At 40.8% G+C, this 22024-nt stretch overlaps 1 protein-coding gene across 9 annotated transcripts in view; it reads right to left on the bottom strand.

Moving 5' to 3' along the window:
- Nucleotides 1-22024, bottom strand: part of ILDR2 (immunoglobulin like domain containing receptor 2) — an 80605-nt gene that overhangs the window by 49730 nt on the left and 8851 nt on the right. For 7 of the 9 annotated variants that reach the window (XR_012515072.1, XM_074390029.1, XM_074390030.1 and 4 more), the window contains exons 2-3: nt 13148-13480; nt 12078-12197 (exon numbers count right to left, since the gene is read on the bottom strand). Coding sequence is in view for 8 of the 9 variants with exons in the window: in XM_074390029.1 (XP_074246130.1) it covers nt 12078-12197; nt 13148-13480 (453 nt within the window). In the remaining variant the exon portion in view is untranslated. Of the gene's footprint in view, nt 1-12077; nt 12198-13147; nt 13483-22024 lie in introns of all 9 variants that reach the window. The other 2 variants (XM_074390034.1, XM_074390033.1) reach the window with 1 other exon arrangement.

The following is a 22024-nucleotide window of genomic DNA, read 5'->3' as shown; positions in this document are numbered from 1 at the left end:
TTCCCTAAGTTTTTTTTTTTTTTACATCTTTTTCTTGGTAGGTCAGCCCCCTCAAAGCAAATTTTACTTACCTTTTTTGCTCAGATAAACATTTGAACTGCTTTAATTCTTTACCATGTAGAGTCTACAAGACTGACATAAGATATGTTCTGACAGAGTCCTGTAAGAATGCTGCACTAAGAAGGTGCTTCCTCCTCCATGCTCCCTAGTTCCACTGCACATGCCTTTGCTAAAGCACTTATCTCGTGGCTACAATGTGCCTTTGCTTTTACATGTGCCTCCACTAGCAGCATGGAAACCCCTCCAGGGCAGGGACTTTGCTCTGTGCTTGGCATCTGCAGAAGCCCAGTGTGAGAAGGCACCTCACCCAACCCGTCAAGAACTTGAAGTGTTTCCAATAGCAAATCCCCTTGTTCAGTATGCAGGGTTTCTAACTGGACTTCTGATTTGCTGCTCATTATGGTGACTTTATCAACACCAGGTGGAAGTAGGCTTTTAATAAAAACATGAAAGAACTATTCATTTATTCATGCAGCATTATTCTATACACTGCTGAATGTTTAGCACTTCTGAACTCAGGGAAGAATGCCAGGAGCATTCTCCAGTCGTTAGAACATTCCCAAATGCCATCTTGCTATCTAAGGAGACAGAAGCACCACCCTACCCCACACCAAAGGGTATTTTTGAGGCAGTCATTACAGAGATATAATACAAAAATTTCAGCCAAAAAGATTGTTTTGGTCTTTACTCTTAAAACTTAAATCCAAGCTCTAATCATTTCCAAGTCTTCAAAGTTGCAATGGAGGTGCAGAGGTTCAGGATTTAGGACACACTTGTTTTCTGAACCTGCCTACTCCATCACTTGATAACAGACACACTGTTTAATGCATTGGAACTTAGGAAAAGGAAGGATAACATTTCCTTTATCCTTATGACACCACCGCTGACAGCAGAGTTATCTCTATTTCTTTAAACTTATTAACTTGGAGTCCTCCTGGGGTTTGCCAATACACTATACAGATGAACTTTCTGTTTAGGACAATGAGGAATGCCTTTCTTCCTCAACTCTGTGTGGTTCCCCTCTTCTGCCTTATGTTTAATGCACATCTCAGCTTCATCCCACTTTCAAGCTTTCCTCAGATGCCCTAGATCCATTTTCAGGGATGTACTGTATCCACCCCCTGTTCTGTCAGCTCCTAACCCTCCAAAATGTTTCACTCCTATGTCTTTGAGGAGAACAGATGCCTTTCTCTGGCCCCTTTAAGTGCAAAGATGTTTCGATGGCTATGCTTTTAAGTGTTAAGTTGTTTCTATGGCTATTTGGAATCCCAAATAGATTGGAAATTTCCCAAGGGCACACACATCCCAGTTTTTATTCTATATTCCCATAGCAACCATGCATTTAATAAATATAGTTTATGACTATCACAAATGTGGATATAGCTTCCCTTTCTTTTATATATATTCATAAACTATGTTCTTAAGCATTTCATATGTTTACTTTTTCTTTCTGTGTCCTTTACATTTTAGTTCACTTTATAGTCTTAGAGGAGAACAATTCTGACACTGAATTCTATCCATAAAATAACTAGTATTGGACCATCCACAATTAACTATTAACAAATGCTTTGGGGTTGGTTTTGTTTTTGTTTTTGGTAGCAGTTACAAGATTGGCCTAAGGAGCTGTCTTCTATTCCCACAGAATCCTAGAATCAGATTTTATAACTAGAAAAGATCTTGGAGGTCATCTAGTCCATATTCTACCCCATGTTTCAGTGATCTGAGGCTCTGAGAGGTTAAGAATCTTACCCCAAGTCACACAATTCATTAATGAGCAAGCCAGGAATAGAACCAGGTGTACTCACTCCAATTCCAGTATTTTTTCCCAATATCTCACAACCCCAAAACATTTGCTTATCCTTCATTTAGTGCAGCAATTGCTTTCTAGTCTCCTAATATTTGTAGTGAATGACCCTGAAATTTGTTCATGTTTTTGGCATTAATGCTCTACTTATATAATTAAAATACAATTTTTGGATTAGGAAATGTTGGAGATAGCTGAAATTCTCAGCACCTTTTAAAGTTGCAACCGGAAAAGTGATCACTGAATACATCATAACACAGTATGAGCTAATTAAAAGGCATTCACCATGCTGCTACAAACTAATAAACCACAAAAATGACTGTGAAGTAATCTGACCTCACAAAGTGCTATAATGATTCAACCTCCACCCCCAGAGAGTGAATAAATACAAAATATTATTAGAAATAGAACATGGTCGACTTGGCCTGAGATGAAATGCAGAAGACTGCTAGATTGACTTTAAAATGACGTGAAGGAGCGTGGGATGTCATGGAAGGGGAAAACTGAGCTTCTTGGAGCCCAGTATGGTGTTTTGAAGTCACTGTGCTCCATCCATCAGACTAGCACAGATACAAAGACAGCAAGAATGGCTACTTTCTTTAACCAAAAAAGGCCCTGGCGGTCTCAGGCAGACGCAGAGGGGCACACACTTGCTAGGTCTCAAACTGTCTGAGTTCCTGCCTTTTCCTCCGTGGCCAGCCCCTTAGTGTGAGGGGGTTGGCCATGGAGCCTTTCCCAGGTCCTCTCTCGTGGGAAGCCAATTCAGCAAAGTCGGAGGCACAGCTCCCGTGTGAACGCAAACCTGCACGCCTGAATAGCGGCAGCTGGCTTTGGAGAAAAATGAAACGACTGTCTCCTGCCCGGCTTTCAAGGGCTACCATTCTTTCTTTCCAGAGGCTGAGCCGATTTCTCGGTGCCACCCACTCTCGCGCCCGCCCGTTTCCTCCCCCGCTCGGGCCGGCGCGGGTCCAGCCGACTACAATGCAGCGCGCGGCTGACCCAGCTGCTCCGGCTCCTGCCCGGGGTAACCACGGCAACCGCGGGCCGCCAGGAATGCGCGCTAATTGAAGGCCGAGTTTCCTCCCACAGTGATGAGCAACAAGTGAGGCAAAAATAGTGAGGCGGGATAAAGGCTGAGAGGAGGGAGCGATGGGCGCGACTGGGGTGGCTGGGGGCTTAGGGATGGGAAAACAGCGCCTGCAAGACCGCATTTGTTTTCTTAACGCAGGGCACTGAACGGCTGCGACAGACGTCTTTTACGGTTCAAAAATCTTAGGGCAATTTTTTCAAAAAACAACTACTACGTCAAACCCCCAGCTCTTTGCTGGCCCTCGGTTCAAGTACGCGGTTGAATGGAGATGTATATGCACATACACAGGTCCCCAGGAAGGAAATGCCAGCTAACAGCAGGGTTCAGCAGGTGAAGGTGAGCTGACACTAATTTCCCCTCCAGTCCTATGGATCTTTTGTTCATTTCAATCTACCGGAGACCCTTCAAGGTGGTCAGCAGCTAAAGATGGGTGACCATCATGCCAGTTTGCCTAGACAGTTCCAGTTTATGCCTATTGTCTGGCCAGAAATTATTAAAAGTCCCCCATTTTCATTCTCAAGCTTATCCTAGGTTTGGATGATAAGTTGTAAATTCACCCTAAAGTTTTCTCAACCCCACCTAGATCCTAATCCAAGTCCAGTGTTCTTCAGTCCCCTTCAGACTTCACCAAATGGCCTGGCCTGTATGACCTAATCATTGTATTTAGGTTAGGCAGTAAACACCCTGCAATTAACTAAGGGTCATCTACTGAGAAATGGGGGCTTCCAACAGCAACCAAAAGATACCATGCTGGGAAAGAATGCTTTCAAATACACTTGCAGGAAGATTTCCACTGGGCTGATCAGCGTCACCACTGGCAAAACACAATACAGATGTCATTGAGAAAATGTGAATCTATTAGCAATAGGATTGCCAGTTCACAGATGGCCATTAAAGTCTCTGCCTATGGAATGGGCTAAGGGAAAATCAGCTCTTTAGCAGGAGTCCCCAAATGTAGAATTCCTAAAGAAGGTGCCCTCAGATTAGGGATGACATGCTGGTGATGTGGTGTGGGGAGTAGGAAGGGTGGGAGAAGGCAGCTAACATTTACTGAGTTCTACGTGCCATTTGATCGTCACAACAGATCTTCCACGTAACTTTTATTACCGCTCCCCATTTACACAGCTAAGGAAACCTGTGCTCATAGACATTGACTTGTCCAAATTCATATTGCTGCGCTGAGTCCCTCACTGCCTGGACTTTATCCAATATCCAGAGAGACCTTTGGTCAGTTTCACAGCCTCAGCACTATTTCTATTTGGAGCCAGATAATTCCTTTGGGGTATGGAAGAACTACCCTGCATATTGTAGAATGCTTAGCAGCCTCCCTAGTCTCTAGCCACTAGATGCCATAGCATCCCACAAGTTGTGATAACAAAAAACATCTCCAAACATTGCCAAATATCTCCTGGAAAGGCAAAGTTGCCCCTTCTTGGCATCAATGGCCTACATATTTAATATCCAAATACAGCTTTAATATTTCTTGTATTGTTCTCTAACTGCTTCAGAAATATACTTTTATCTTCACCAGAAGATAGTAATTTTTATAGAGATAAGACATTGTCATTTATTTATGTTGTATCCTCACTGTGCTAGGGATATAATATGCAAAAAAAATCATTTAAAAAATCATATTTGAAGCAAAAGTGACTCTACTCCATGGTGCCTATCAAAGAACAAGGTTGAGATTATGCAGTAGAAAGGTCTGAAGGCCAAAGGAAGCTTCTTGCAAGGAATGAAAGGCATGATCCCACATCTTTGGAGGAACCAAAAACCCTATCCACTCTTCATTCAGTAGAATGAAGATTATTGGCAGTCATTAACCAGAATCAGATTCTAATAGACACTTGGCTAACTTTTCTGGCTTTCCCTCTCCTCCATCCCTTCAACGTATTTTTTTTTTTCCGGTTCTTTTTAAAAACAAGACCAGCAAGGGCATCTAGGTAAGCTCAGGGCAGAGCAGGCCAAAGCTAGGAGAGAGTGCTGGGAAAAAATGCAGTGGGGCTGAGGCCTGAAAAGCCACTCTTCATTTGTTTTCTGTCTCTCCTGGGAAACTGTGGAGTTACTTCAGCTGTTCTGGAAACCTGAAGGCACAGGTGTCTGCTGATGACAGAAAGGATAACTCTGCTTTCTTTGGGAAATCAACCCTACTGACGCATAATCTGAAGCATATCTGATGCATAATTGAGTTTACAAATGAAAATGTAGGCACAGCTCAAATCAAAAGATGTTCCAAAGAAGTAGCCTCCATATTTATGGCTAAAGTGTGGCTCTAATTAATTCCTTTTCCCCCTTCTGCCAGGAGTAAACTTTTTCTTCCTTCTCCCCCAATTCTTTTTCCCTCTTACTCTGTTTGTAAATCTTAGAAAGAAACAGCAGCAGCCACTCTCAGAGATCAAAGTTTTAGCAGGCAACAAAGACCTCCAAGGAGGCTGTTGCCATGGGAACTCTGGGAGCTGAGGCCCTTTTAATCGTCAAATCTCCTTGGTTAGCAGCACCAGGCTGGGGCTGGCAAAGAGAAGGAGAAGGAGGGAGGGGAAGCATTGGCAACAAGTAGCCTTTCTGAAGAGACTGAACTAAATTCACCGGGGTGGTGGGTGGACAGGATTCAAACGGAGGCAGGAGTAACACAGGGGTGGGTGCAGGAGCATCTCTGCACAGCCTTAAGACTTAGACTCCCATCAAACATCACTAAAGCCAACTGCAAATTCCGAGACAACAGCCTCAAGAATTAACTGATTTTATATTAGGTTCTTAATAGCTTTTTAATACCAATGGACAGAGAAGTTTATTTTAAAGCAGAATAACAATTTTGGGCACAGTATTGTGAATAATTTGATTTAAAATATATACATATATATAGAACATATAATGTATATACACACACATGCCTGCCCATTCCTTCACCACTTGTCTATTTCTGGTTAAGTCACAGGAGGAGATAGGAAAAAAAAAAATCGGAGCATGACAGGAAAACAATGGCAATTCTGTGGCTTTACATTCATAGGAAAGAATCAATCCCAAATTAGCGCCTACTCACAAGGACCTGCTGGGAGCATACCTATTTCTGGCCTCCTGGATTAGCATTGCATTTGGCCCATAAAGGGTCACAAATGGATGAATTCCCCAAAATGTTAATGTTTGTTATTTGCCTGCCTGACATTCTTTTCTTCTTCATTTGGAAACAAATTTTGAGAGTTTCCTTTAGGAAGTTACTTTTTTTCCCTTTTCCCTTCAGTGCATAAGGTTCAGTTGGGGTTGGTGGTATACTACAGTCCTCCCACACACAGGCCACCCCCAACAACAGGGTTTTTACTCAAACTATGGGGAAAGAGGCACTTTATCCTCTTGAGATCAAAGGTTCTAAAGACCATGGAAGGGTGGACCTGCTGGGGGCCATCATCTCTGCCCCATGCAGAGAGATCCTGCCTGAAAATGAAGCTAACACAGAAAGCAGAGCCAGGAGAAGGAGATAGGAAGGCAGAGACTGTTTAACACATAATCCGAACACCAGGACTCAGCCGTGCTTGAAGCTAGGAACACCCCTGAATTTATCTGTTACCTAAATCAAATTACCTGTTACCAAAGTTCCCCTAAGCCAGTTTGAGCCTCTATCCCTTACAATAAAAGTTCTGAAAAATACAACAGTTAGCTCTGGATAGTGAGATCTTTAGGAGATACTTTCTTTTGTACTTTTCTGTTTTGTTTGAAATTTTTACAATAAGCATGCATCTTTTTTTTTCTAAAACAAACAATATTAAAACAACACAAAACAGCATTATTTGAGGTATCACCCTCAATAGAGAATTAATTCTGCCATCTGTGAATCTTTTAAATAAAGTCAAAATCATAGAAAGTACTCTGAAAAACCATCTTGTTTATTGCAATATCCCAGACAAGAAAACCTGTTCCATTTTCAAAGTTCATTAGAGAAGGAGTTTCTTATAATTTTCCTCAACCATCCATAGTTTCCAAAAATTGTTATTTACCATTAGGACTGTCTTCCTTAGGGTAAATCTAAACACTCCTTGCCTCATATCCTCTTATTCTATTCTTGGCCCACAGGCAGGGGTGTTTATCCAGTCACATTTCCTCCCAGGCCTTTTCCCCATTTTTCTAATTAAAGGCCTTTAAAAAACAAGCTACCGGCCAGGCGCGGTGGCTCAAGCCTGTAATCCCAGCACTTTGGGAGGCCGAGGCGGGTGGATCACGAGGTCGAGAGATCGAGACCATCCTGGTCAACATGGTGAAACCCCGTCTCTTACTAAAAATATAAAAAACTAGCTGGGTGTGGTGGCGCATGCCTGTAATCCCAGCCACTTAGGAGGCTGAGGCAGGAGAATTGCCGGAACCCAGAAGGCAGAGGTTGCGGTGAGCCGAGATCGCACCATTGCACTCCAGCCTGGGTAACAAGAGCGAAACTCCGTCTCAAAAAAAAAAAAACAAGCTACCATAGGACATTAGAAAGAAGGGGTCAAGCCCTCAGATTGTACATCAAAAGACACAAGAACAAGGCAAGCTGCTTTTAGATTTTAAAATAACTTCCCTGTGTGAACTTTCCTGAAATGGTGAAGTCCTTTGCCTGCCAGCTGGAGATGCCCCAGGGAACTTTATTCCTATCCAAACAGTGGCATGGTTCCAGATGATAAACAGCCTGTCCTTACCACTGATCCTAGACAAATGTATAATCTTGGATGGAAGATTTCTGGACAATCCCACTTTCTGTGACTGCTGGTATGGCCCTATGGTCCCAAATGACAGTCTAAATATTTCTAAGGTACCTGTCATTGTCATCTCAAAGCCCCCAAAACAGTATATGCATTTCCAACTTCACAATGACTTTACCTTCTGAATCATCAAAAGACATTAAAGGGTGTTCAGTATAGTTTTTGTGTTTAATGTTGAATCAGTGGTTGTCCTCCCGTTTCTGTGAATCACATGTCTTTGGATATTTCTGAAACCACTGAAAGAGCCATCTATAACGATTTGTGGATGGTTCAGATATATGGTGTGGAAGGAGGGGTGAGTCATGCTCAGTGGGAAGGAATGCAATCTAGACAATAACAACTATGTCTTTGAAGTCAGAGCTTCGGTCACGGTTGTGGGCAGTTTCACTAAGAAATAAAAACCTGGAGCAAGTAGCAATCATGACCCATGCCCTCAAGTAGCAACCACATTTTTTTTTAAACATAGCCTATTCTATAGCTTCTTCATACAGACAGGTCATGTGGTATTGCAGAAAGAGACAAGGCTAGGAATCAAAACACTTGGGTTTGATCACTGACACTTTTTAAACTGGGGTATTAGTCAAAAAACCTAGACATCAGTTTTTTCATTTGGAAAATAATGCCTGCCCTCCTACCTTTCAAGATTGTTACAGAAAAAATTTTATAAACTGCAACTTATTTCCAGTGTACATTAGTATTAGTGGTAGATGTAGTAATGGCATCCTCTGGTAGACACATACTGCTTTTTTGGCATCCCACATCTATTCTTGTTTTATATAACAGTGTTTTACTTTACTTGGGAGAATTAATTATTCTCTGTGTCTTGGTAAACTAACCACGAAAAGCCCCTGGTCTCAAAAAGGCTAAGCAGGGGACAACTGACCAAACTGGGTCAACTGGAACTTCACCTACCCTGCTTGCTAATAATTGTTCTGACCCTATGATCTAATCTGATTCCTCTGTTGAGATTTCTTCACTGGTTCCCCTAAGTCTTCAGAATCTAGTCCAAACTTCTTAGTCTTGCATGTAAGACACTTCACAGTCTTGCTCCGTCAACTTTTCCATCCTCACCTTTGTGAGTATAATGAGGAATCCACATTCTTCTTAACTTTGCCTCTAATTTATATCTTTAACCCATCTTTCCTTACTAATTCATCTTCTGTAATCCAACCAGTTTTGTGCTCCCCATTTTGTGATTTTCTCCAAGAAAAGCTACAGCAGTTGACTCTTTCCAGCCACCATCAACAGTTTTTTCTCTTCACTCTTCGGGGATTAGTTCTCTTAGCCCCGACATACTGCAAAAGACCACAGTTTATTCCTTCTGGCTTCCTTGTGAATGAACATCAATCACCCTGTATGTTCTTGTAACCAACCTGTTACTCCATTTATCTCTTTCACGAGGATTGATTTCCTGGGAGATCATTTTCGTATTCATCAAGGGAATCACATCAATCATGTTCATCTACTTTTTAAACCAACAACTTTAGAATAGAAGTAAAGCTCAAAAGCTTTATTTCTGAATACCTTTTTCTGTGTATAAGTACCTCCGGGGATATGGAACTCACTTCTGAGAACACTTATTCCATCTTTAGATGTCTCCAGTTGTTAATGTTAGATGTCTCCAGCTCTTCTTTTACACTGAGATAGACTCCCTCCCTTTGTAACTTCCACTCCTGATTCCATTTTATCTACCCAGAGTTATGTTTCCATTCTCTCTTCTATATAATTTCACTTCAAATATTTGGAGACACTTCTCATGCTCCCTGTTCCAAGTCCACTTTTGCTAGACCAAATCCTCCAATCACCCTCATATAAAATTCAATGACTGAACCAGTGATTCATGAACATTATAATTAGCAAACTGTGGGTTCCAGTATCTTCCCACAGAGGTCTTCATCTCCTTAAGAATGACCTCAGAAATCAGCTTGCTCTCCTGGTCTCACATAAAAAGAATACTTAACAAATAGGCCAGCAGGATGAAATAATCCCAACATAAGAATTTTTAAAACTGACAGCATTTTGAAGTATTGTATAAAGGGGTGTGAAGATAAAAAAAGACTCAGAATTTTGTATTTGGAGAGTAAATACAGTGATTTATGCACTCAGAAAATTTTTGTAGATTTCAAACTAACCCCTTTAAATAAGTAACACAGCTCGTGTTGTCCCACAGAGCTTCCATGACACATTTATCATGCTTTGAACACCTCTAATTAATGTTGAACATAACAGAATGATGTGTTTTTTCTCCCCAAGAACTCTAGCATTTCTGTTTATTTCACAGACAGGCTGCTTCTACTGCAATGAGTTTGGATTTGCAGCCTGTACAGCTTCCTTTACGATTCCTTTAAAGTAATAGCGATTTTTGTTCTTCATCTTTCCTTCCATAATTGGTGACCACTGTCATATGAACTTCTGTTTTACTCACCTCTCAGCTGCTGGCCCCTTTTTTCCCTTGGGAATAGAATTTTTGCCCAAGTTACTCTGCATGTTTTGATCCAGAGGAATGCTCTTCATATACTTCAACACATCCTCAGGTGACAAAGCTTTCACTGTATTCATTTCCCCATGTTTGCAGAACAACTGGGACCAAATTATTTAAAGTGTTTATTACCTGGCCCCCTTTTCCTGCACAGGCAATTACTTCTCTGCAAATGGCTGTCCTGGCCAAATAACTATGTTCACAATTAGCTAATTGCAGGCTCAGTGAGCCAATTGTTCCTTCAAACTTGACTATTAGAGTGTGATTAATCAACAATGTGTCTTTTTATTCCCTTCTGATTTACAGAGTTACAGCAGATTCCAGATCTGATCTCCTTATGTTCTTTTACAATGTCAATATAAGCCTTTTACCTTCATTTCCTACTAAATATCAGTCATATTTCCATTCTTCTATAAGTCACAACTTACACTTTACATATTGGACCCAAAGACTTTGTTTGAATTAAGTTAATCTTCTAATAAGGCAGACCATTATTACCTTAATCCAATTTACAAAATATAATGTGGCTAGGCGAGGTGGCTCACACCTGTAATCCCAGCACTTTTGGGAGGCCAAGGTGGGCAAATCACTTGAGGACAGAAGTTTGAGATTGCTCTGGCCAACATGGCAAAACCCTGTCTCTACTAAGACGTAATGATACACACCTGTAGTCCCAGCTACTCAGGAGGCTGAGAAACGAGAATCACTTACACTTGAGAGGCAGAAGTTGCAGTGAGCTGAGATTGAGCCACTGCACTCCAGCCTGGGTAACAGAGCAAGACTCTGTCTCAAAAATAAAATCAAATAAAATAATTTTAAAAAATAAAACAATAAAAACTAAAAAATATAATGCTAAGGCATCAGAACAGTTGTTTTGCCAAAGTCACACAATCATGATAAAGACTAAAACTAAAAATCATAAATAGCAACTGCCGTTTTCTCCCTAGGAATTGAGTTTTTCTATAATTTTTACATAGGGTACAAATCAACCTTCAACTTCACTTACTTTTAATAGGAGGTTCTCTAACATATTCCTCCAAATTGCCATCATCTGGTTTCTTGGAAGCTACAAAAGTGTAATTTCTTTTGAAAAATGGCTTTAAGTATATATCCTGAACTACCTTTTTCCCTACAATTATGCAGTTTCTTTTCTTATTTCTGTATGTTCTAATTTTCTTGTTCAAACAACATTAATAGAGCACAAAATATGTGCTCAATTTTCAGTTTCATACAAAGAGGTCAGCTCCCACTGACATTCCTCCAATCCACAAAAAAGGAAAGTAGTCAAAAGTAATGAGTTTTCATTTATGAGGAAATTAATATTAATAAGGATTAGATGTATTTGCTTTGAGAATAACTTGGACACTTTTAGGTTTCAAGATATTTGGGTTCCAATTAAACACTAGTACATCTCCCAAGCAGCTGTTTTCATTGGGCATCTTTTATTACTAAACTCTCCACTTTACCACTATCTTTTCTTATGATTGTCTTAATGGAGGTAATCTAGTGGGAAAAGATTCCTGATGTCTCCAGAGGTTCTGACACATCAGAACCTCTATGTAATCTCTAGCTGGCTTCAAGGGCCTCTTGCATTTTCTTCAAAATTAGCATATAAAAAGACAAAGAGAAAAATCAGGGTTAAAGGTGAAAGTGGAAAGGAGGGGAAAAAACCAACAAAGCAGAAAAATATTCGGGACAATGATAAAAGCAGGGGAAGGGGGTGGTCGTAGCTTTCAAGAAGCAAGACATAGTAAGTACAACTACTGCTCATAAAGAGCATATTCTAAAAGGGTGTGTGCGTGAGAGATAAAGACTGTGTATGCAACCTGCTAATGCACACAGGGGACATGTGAGGAGAGGGACAGGATACAGTGCAAGCGGTCTAAAATGAAAATGTCACCTGTGGTTTTCACTTACCCAACACCAGCAGTTCCACTGAGTCCTCATTTTTGCCCTCCAGGTCATCCGGGGTGGTGATGATACAGTAATAGAGTCCGCTGTCTCCCCACATGAGCTTTCCAATTTGAAGATCTGCATCTGTTATCACAAAAAGAAGGACCCAGTCCTAAAACTCTGTCCTCTGAAAGAAAAACATTGAACAATGGGGGTTGGGAGGGGAGAACCCCTCTGGAGTGTCTGCACTATTTTCTTTCTTTATCTGGAGGGTGATTGAAAGAGGTGTACTTTCTTTAAAACAAACAAGACTAATAGAACCATAACAAAAACTAGCATCTCTAAGGAAAGACAATTAGAGCCTGCCAGAAACCGGTCTAGTTCTGGTCCAGTTTCAGGAGTAGGAGATGGCTTTGAACCAGGCCTGCAGAGGCCCCTGGGAGCCAGAAAAATGCTAGAATTATTCTGAACTCCTGGAAGTAAGCTAACATCACAGGAGTTCTTCAAAATTCAAATAATCAAATAGGTCATATCAGACTCTTGGGAACTTTTGATGTCCAAAGCTTTAGAGAGCAAGAGAAAGGGGAGAATTGATGCAAAGCCACCTGGGGCTTGGGCCAAGCATCTACCTGGCTCTGTTATTTGTATGCATATATCCCTTCCCCCAGCGAAAAACCTGCTTTCTATTTGGGAAAGAACCCTAAAAGCTGATGTCAAGGTAGGTATGGGATGTCTGATGGAAAAAGTTTTTTCCCTAAAACCCATTTCAATTCAGCTCTAAAAACAAGCTCCTGAGAATTGATACTGGGCTCTGGAAAGACTGTCTCCAAAGTTAATCTGTATGTCTTCTCTAGATTTTACACCATCCACCCTTTCCCCCTTCACCATCCTATCCCATTAAATGGTTAGAGGTAATAACTCTTTAACCCACCAACCCGTAATAGGTCTCTTGATGCTCCCATTTCCAGTAAAATCAAAGTCTTGAGGGTCTGAAAGGGTGAGAAGTTAGGATATCACCTTATTGACATAAGGGAAGGGAAGAATGAAACCAACCTCCCTCCCATTTCCTAGATTGAAATCAGGGGCATTATTACCATGAACAATCGTGATCTCTCTGCCCCTGTAGAAATCTCCCAGGGTGATGGCCGAGCCCTGCTTTGAAGCTACCACTCGAACAGTCCTCCTGCTGTCTAAACAATCCAGGTAGGGGTCCCACTCCAGGTTTCTCTTGCTGAGAGACTGGGCCCGGGTAGAGGACATGCCCAAGGATTCTCCCATGCGATCCTGGCAGTAGGACTTGAACTTCCACTGCACAACTGCAGGCCGATGAGAGGATGTAGAGAAGTGGCAGCGAAGCACAGTGGGCTGGAACAGCATGGCCACCTTCTTCTTGTCGGGCACTGTGACCTGAAGGCCTTTGGCCATGGCTGCAAAACAGAATAGACATGTCCAAACAGTGTCCATATCCTGGACCTCCCCTTCTACCACATGGGCATACCTTTCCACTTCACTTCCCTAACTTGTGTCCCCTCAACCTCATCTTCACCATTACAGTTAATGGCATTCATATCCAGCTGGTTGCCTTGTGCAGAAATACGCCCTCTAATATGGTTTGGATTCGTGTCCCTGCCAAAATCTCATGTCAACTTGGAAGAGGGGCCTGGTGAGGTGATTGTATCATGGGGGCAGGTTTCCCCTGTGCTGTTCTTGTGATAGTGAGTTCTCATGAGATATGACGGTTTAAAAGTGTGTGGCACTTCCCCTTTCACTGTTTCTCTCTTGCTGCCATACAAAGAAGATGCTTACTTCCCCTTCGCCTTCTATGAAGATTGTAAGTTTTCCTGAGACCTCCACTCATGCTTCCTGTTAAGCCTGTGGAACTGTAAGTCAACTAAGCCTCTTTTCTTCATAAATTACTCAGTCTTGGACAGTTCTTTATAGCAATGTGAGAGCAGACCAATACAACCTCACTCCCTATATCCAGTCAGGCACTAAGTCATGTCAACTTATCTCTTAACATCTTTAAGATGTTAAGATGTTCTTCCCTTCTCTTTAATCCCATTACCATTGCCTTTGCTTAGACCCCCTTCATTTCCTACAATAATCTCTTGGTTGGTCTCCCTGCCTTCATTCTGTCAACACCCAGTATACTCTTCTTGCTACAGTTCAGATGATCTTTCTAAACTGATTGTTATGGCTCTCTTTCTTAAGACTTTTCACTCATCCTCCATAGCTTTCAGGATAAAACCCAAAGTCCTTGGCAAGGTATTCCGTCATCTAGTTCCTCTTACCTCCTCAGCTTCACCTCTTATCTCTTGAAGCATCTCTGTTTGAGTGCCAAGCTCTAAGAATACCAAACAACTAATAGCTTCCCCAGTGGGATATCTTGTTTCACACCTCTACATCTTTGCACATGATGTGTCCTGTTTCTGGGATGCTTTTTCCTCATTTCTTTGCTTGGGCAACTCTTTTGCATCTTTCAAAATCCAGTTCAAGGACTTCTTGTAAAGCCTTCTCTGACCAGTAAGTTTATAGCGTCCTCCTTTGTGCTATCAGTACACCCAGCATTTTCTTCTGGAATTTACTCTAACAGTCTTCCAAGTATTTCTTTTCATGCTTATCAGGCCTTTCAGACTTATGAGGTATGGATGGCATCTTACCTTGCTGCCCTGGCTTGTGAAGCCCATAGGTACTCAACAAATATTTGATAAATAATGACAATGAAGCCAGGAAGTATCACTTCAGGAGGAAGTGACTTCCCTTCCAGCTGGTGACCCAGCAAAGGGGACAGAGATGAAGAGGAAAAGAAGTCTTTGAGAGAAATGGAGGATTTCAGATCAAATACTGTAGACTAAGTTCAAAAGCTTTGAAGGGTAATCAAAAGAAGGAAAAAAAGGGGGGGCTAAAAAGCAGATGAGAAGTTTAAGTGGTAAAAAGATCCAACCTGAGGCTTGGTGACCAAGAAAGAATGAGAAATTTCAGTGAATGAGAGACCAGGGGTATGTTTGAGAAGCAAAGGTCCCACATGAACTCAAATGATAACATCTAGAAATTCCAAACAAAGGGAACTTAACTTCCTCAGTTGAATGGGAGAGTCAAGAGTTTCTAACTTGATGTGAGGTTAGAAGCAGAAATAGAATTATGATGAGAGGCAGAAAAAGCAAATATGAAGATATGATAAAGAGGTTCTGAAATGAATCCAGGAGACTGCCAAGTCAGCTTCAAGTAGCTTGGGGCAGAGACATGCAAAAAGGACCACTTGCCATGGAGTCCTATCCTTTGTTAGTGCCAATGTTCACAATGACACCCTGCAAAGCCAACTCACTCCCACAGCTAAAGCATAAAATTATTTATGAATATGCCTCTTTACTGAAGGACTCTTGACAAGGGCAAGATACATATTTGTACTCATATCTTCTGACATCCAGACCAATGTCTCTATTCAATGAAAGGAACAATGAAAAAGTAGGTCCTAATTCCTATTGGGGAAAGGCGTTTCTGCATTCTGTAAAACCTGGAAGTGAATTCAACAGTGTATTTGAGATTTATTGAATGACTCTCAAAGCATTTTGGACTTACCCTTTGCTCAGTAGCCACCTACAGAATAAATGAAGAAATGGATGAGCAAGTGAGTGGCTATTAATATGGGAATTTCTAGGACTTTACAGAGTAAACTAGTTAAATAAGTCAGAAGTATAGGAAAACAGTATTGGCATCAAATAGGAGTGGCTTTGAATCTCATCTGGCCATATACTAGGGATGGTTTCTTGAGCAATCTTAAACTCCTTTTCCTCATCTATAGAATGAGCATCATAATGCTTACTCTTCAGACTTGTTAACAAACGTTCTTTCATTGGGCACCTTCCCAGAGGAGACTCAGTAGAAGAGCACTGTGACTGGTAAAGAGTAGTTCTCAAATGCTAATTCTCCCTCACCTTGCCAACCTTTCCCCTCACCTCCCATCCTGAATCTTGATGACCATCCATCACCACCAGGCTTGATTACATAAAGATAACATAGATCAGCCCCATCAAAAAGCAAACAATTCCATCTGGAAGCTCACTGAAGAACCCTAGTTCCCGTGCTTCCCTTCACCATTCCTAAATGTTGATATGGCCAATTCCACATCACAATTCCACACTACATCTCCCTCACTTACACAGCTGCCAGTGGTTATAGGAAACCTAGGCACTCACCAGCAAACTCACTTCTTTATAGTTTCTCCTTAAATTCTATTGCATTAATTTTTTAACCTTGTAATTATCCTTCAAATCCTTAATTACACCCCATTTTTCAGGTAAGAAAAATGGGATGAGAGGGTGAAATGACTTCAATTATCAGTGGCTAAGGCTGGATAACCACTCACAGGCACCATTCCCATACAAGGCTGTGTGCTTGACCACACCACCTTTCTGCTTTGCTACTATTCTGGCACTGAATCACATTTCCTAGCCTTTCTTTCTTTTTTTCCTTTCCAACTTTTTGTTTTAGGTTCAAGGTGCACATGTGCAGGTCTGTTACACAGGTAAATCGTGTTGCAGGAGTTTGGTGTACAGACAATTTTATCATGTAGGTGGGTGCTATACAAAAGTGTAGTGAGATTTATTTATTTTTTTAGAGAGAAAGTTAAGTTTGTGGTTTTGCTGATTAGATGATTACCAAGAATAACCTCCTTCTAAGCTCTGTTCTCTGTTAATGAGATTAGCCACTTGAGCAAGCCATTGGACTCTCTTAAATTATTAACAGAGGTTGGTCAATGTTCAGCTTCTATGACATAAACATAAACTCATGCTCCCAAGAATAAAAAATACATTCTTAGAAACATCTGCCTTTTCATAGCATGATACTTAAAGGCATGGATTTTGTAGTCAATCCTAAGTAAGAATCCAGGCTTTATATGACCTCAGGCAAATTACTCAACTCTGATGACTTTCAGTGTCCTCACTGGCAAAACCAGAATAATAATAACTAAGTTATGGAGTTGTTTGAGGGTTAAGTGAGATTGTATCTTAAGTATTTAGAATAATACCTGGTATATAGTGAGCATTCAATAAATGTAGTTGCTAGCATTGCTATCAAGAGCAGTCTGCTAACTTCTGTGAAGCTACAAACCTAGAGCTATGCAAGCACAGAGATCAAGGTGTGAGATGCCAAGTGTGTACAGGGCAAAAACTGCACAAGAGTGCTAGAATATGTTATTAGGAGTTCAACAGTGACAGTGCCTGGGTCTGCTCATCACTGCACATCACTTATGTACCTCCTGGAACTCAGAAGTAGAAAGTAACCCTGTGAGTGTGTATGCACACATACATACACATGTATGCATGTACAGGCACAATGGGACTCTAAGGGTAGATCTGGAGAAGACAAGACTAGAATTCCAAGTAAATGTCAGTTTATTGGATCTTTGAGGATCACAGAGTGAAGTGTTAGAGATGAAAGTAAAAATGCCAATCCCTGCTTCTGCACTGTAAGTTTCAAACTGTAAGATGAATGCCATCCAGTCCCCAAACTGCCCTGACCAACCTTATCAGGACCCTTATTCCCACTGGAGGGTAGGGTCTAGAACTGCTCTTCTGGCCCTAACCCTGGATTGCTGGTGAGTGCCTAGGTTTCCTATAACCATTGGGCAGCATCTCTTTCTCTCAACCTATGTTTACTTTATTTGAAGACTGTTTTTCCACCTTGGTATACTGATTTGCAATCCAGTTGCTCCACTGGGTCTGAAACTTGCCCTGAACTCTAGCCTGCTTGCCTGGGACCCTGGCACCAGCCCCTTCTCCTGAGGGTTGGGTATTGTTTCCTATACTCTTCATGCATGACTGATCCAAATCTGAAACTGTGATGCTGCTATCCATCCAACTTCAAAAAATACCTCTCATAGAACATCCACAGATCAGGCTCCTCAGCGCTGGTAGCTAATTTGGGTGGGGACTAGGATTGCCAGTCCCCTGTGGATGCTGAGATTTGACCTGGAGATACCCTCTCTCTGGCTCCCATTCCCAAGATGTCTGCCCTGGGTGTAGGAGGGTATCGTGAGCTGGGGTCCTACTTCTTACAGGTTTTGATTTTGTTTTTCAATTTTCCTACTTGTCAGATGCCAAAAACCAGTACCAAGAACAAGTACTTCTTATGCTGGAATCTATACAGGCTAATATGAATATGTAACTATAAGTTTGAATTCCAGATAAATTAAACATTTTCAGCCTCTCTGTAGTGATAAGCTGTGCATTTGATCCAAGAAATCTTATTTACTCCCAAGGTTCCAACTACCAGTTGTATCTCACACCCTCAATGCCCTTAAGCCTCATCTGCATATTTAACAAATACTTTAAACATGTCTAAACCTCTTTCATCATCTCCTCTTTTCCCACCCTAGCTCTTGCTTATAAACTCATCCTTTCTCTATCCCTCGCTCTTTTGCCAAAATACCACTTAACCTATTGCCCTAGATAGAAATCTTAGCTTTGATAATTTCCTCTCTGTCCCTGACCACATTCAGTTGATCTAAGTCTAAATATCTCTCAAATTTGATCCTTCTCTATTCCCACTGTCACTCCCTTAAATCAAGTTTCTATTCCTGCTACTAGATAATAGCTGTAAAATGCTGACTATGTGTCAGGGATTGTGCTGAGCACTCTTCATGTAGTATCCTAATGAGTTCTCTCAAAATCCTATGAGGTAGGCATTGTTATTACACCTGCTTTACAGATGAAGAGGCTGATGCTCAGAGCATGTATGTATCTTGCCTAACATCTCAAGGTTAGCAGGTGACAGTCACATTTGAACCCAGACTGACTGGCTCCAAAGATCTTCACCATCCTTTTACACGGTCCTCACCACCATCTGGGTTTGAGAATAGCCAACTAAATGGTCTTCCTACTTCCAACCCAATCCATTCTCCATATTTTTCTAGAATACTGTTTTTAAAACATCATTAATCATGTCAGTTCCTGCTTTAAGGCCTCCATCGATCCCCCATTCCCTCCAGGACAAAACTGAAATACTCTGATATGGCATATAAGGCCTTCTCCTTGATTTGGCCCCTGGCAGGCTCCAGCCATACTATTTCTCATCCTTTGACTATAATAAGTATGTTTTCCCATCCTCCTGGGCAAATATCAGGCCGTGCAACTGAAGAAGTTCCTGGGAGGCAGACATAGAGAAGCACTGAGAAAGAGTCTTGCCCACTCATAAACAAGCACATGCTGGTACAATGGGAAGGCTGGGCCTCTGAGTCCAGGCACTGGTAACACCACATGGGACTTGAGTTTCAAACTCGTATAAAGAAATTTACAAAGGTGCAGAAAGAACCTGTGCTTCATCCTACAAACTAAAGCAAGTATTCTGTAAAACTAGAGAGAGGCACCTTAGGGGAGAGAGCAAAAGAGGAAAAGTGAAGCCAGGTAAAGAATTATACTGTAGAGAGTACACCTCTAAAAATTAGACCTTCTAAATTAAAAAAAAAAAAGTTTTAAGGATTCCTCACCAAAAGAAGCACGAGGAATGAAGACCATAGGTGGTTTTCTGTTTTGAGGAGGAGACAGTCATCATTCTTACACTACGACTATTCTTTTAACTGTTTTGGTGCCCTGACCTTCAGGCAAACTGCCCTTGACTATCCAATTTTAATTTGATCAAAAGCATATTTTAAAACACTATGCTAAGTTCTGGTAAAACATTTTAAAAACCAGTCCCTCATCTTGAGAAATTCAATATAAACTTGATTTCTAACTATAAGGTCCCTGTATACTGGGGATGGCAGGGGCCAGGATTTGATTGACTTTGTATCCCCAGTATACAGCAAAGGCAAAGAATATAGCTGAAGCTAAAAAAATGTGGAATGAACCAATGAATGAATGAGAAATGAACCTGTGAGTCTGAGGGGCCTTTCTTAGCAGGTGGTCTCCAGTTCAGAGAATGGATTCTGGCCAGTAACTAGGAAAGCTGCCTAAAGGTAGAGTGAAGAGTGACAGCTCAGAGCAGCAGCCCCCATCTCAACTAATCTCCAGGCATAGGTACCTAGCCACTAGGCTAGGGAAGATCAGCTTCAAGTGCAGACAATGTCTCACTGCATGTGCAAAAAAAAAAAAAAAAAAAAAAAAAAAAAAAAAAAAAAAAAGTTCTGCCCCAATTCTCATGTAAAGAAAAAGATTCTATATATGATGAACTGTGTTCTTGCAAGAATAACAAACACAGACTCTAAGGCAATGCTATTCTTATTTTTAGCACTTTCATTTTTTTCAAAGCAAGTTCCTTTCCCTCACTAGTTGTAAGCTATTCCTGTCAGCATCTTTGGGAGGCAGATCTATAAGCACAGCCCCATTTTAGAGAAACAAAGAATGCTGCTAAAGGTCATGGAAAATTATCATCATTAGAGACATGCATCTTTAGAAATGTTGTATAGTGAGCACCCACTCCTTAACGCTTTGAGTACCAAAAGCAGGATTTGACCTCATAATTGCCCATTCCTCGGCATATCTTGGCCTTCAAATTCCTAAGGATTTTCTTCATTCAGTTTGACAATATAGTTTGAGTATCCCTTATGTGAAATGCTTGGGACCAGTAGCGTTTCAGATTTCAGAGTTTTTTTGGATTTTGGAGTATTTGAATATACATGAAGAGATATCTTGGGGATGGAACCCAAATATAAACACAAAATTCATTTATGTTTCATGTATCTTTATACACATAGTCTGAGAGTAATTTAATATTTTTAATAATTTTGTATATGCAACAAAATTTGTGTATATTGAATGATCAGAAAGCAACTGTATCAGATGTAGAATTTTCCACTTTTGGCATTATGTAGGCACTCATAAAGTTTCAGATTTTGGATTTCAAATTTTCAGATTACCAGTGCCCAACCTGTACAAATCTTTCTTTGCCTGCCTTCAAGTTAGGTATTCGCTAGCAAATTCATCTTCTGTTTTTACAGTTTTAACATCTTGTCCCAATTTCCTAAGATACTTTTTAGGAACAACTAACGGGCAGGTTTTTTAAGTGTAGGAGATGAATTGGGGGATGAGTAAACATCTCTTCTGGGTTTGGTCATAATTCAGACAAGGAAAGAAAGCTTATTCAGCCCTTAATAGCACTGTAAGGATGAGAATAAAACATTTTGGAAAATATTTAAAGACAAGGCTAAAAGTATAAAGACAAAGAAAATGCAGCTTGAATCTTTTTTTCTTCTTGAAATAGGAACTATTCATCGCCTTGATAAACTTGTGTTTAAAAAAAACTAAAAAACTAAAATAAAAAGGCTTTACCAAGAATAGTAGACATTGCTTTGGAATCTGCCTATTTTCTGAGCCTCATTCTCCAGCTTTCCCATTGAGTCTGTGAGTTAATTACCTTCTTTCCAATAAAGTCCTTTCCTGCTTAATTTGGCCGGAATCAGTTTCTTTTGTTTGCTACCATAGTATACCTGATTGCTCAATCTACTTTAGGGTTAGGGTAACCAGATGTACCATCTTGAAATTCAAAAAAACATGATAGTGTTCTTGCATGTTTTCCCCTCAAGAGTCTCAAAAGCAGCAATATGTCACTCTTTTCCAAAGAGCCATGGTAAATACCAGTGCTGCCAGGTGTATTTTTACTCCAAAATCCAAAAAAATCTGAAATCTGAAACGCTACTGGTCCCAAGCATTTCACATAAGGGATACTCAAACTATATTGTCAAACTGAATGAAGAAAATCCTTAGGAATTTGAAGGCCAAGATATGCTGAGGAATGGGCAATTATGAGGTCAAATCCTGCTTTTGGTACTCAAAGTGTTAAGGGGTGGGTATACTGCCCAGGTGTATTTTTGCTCATGGCATAGTTATTAGTTGCTGCCAATAACTCTGGTGTTTGTTTACACAAAGCTTGCCATTTATCAAGCGTATTTTCTCTGTGTCCAAGTGTACCATCCTTTCTTTTTCTCTGCCACCACTGTGTAGGTAAAAGCTAGAAACATTTTCTTTCTGTCT

This window comes from Saimiri boliviensis, chromosome 19 (assembly GCF_048565385.1).
Source record: "Saimiri boliviensis isolate mSaiBol1 chromosome 19, mSaiBol1.pri, whole genome shotgun sequence".
Classification (NCBI taxonomy): Eukaryota; Metazoa; Chordata; class Mammalia; order Primates; family Cebidae; genus Saimiri; species Saimiri boliviensis.
The sequence above is the reverse complement of the archived record's forward strand: the minus strand, read 5'-3'. Positions and strand labels throughout refer to the sequence as shown.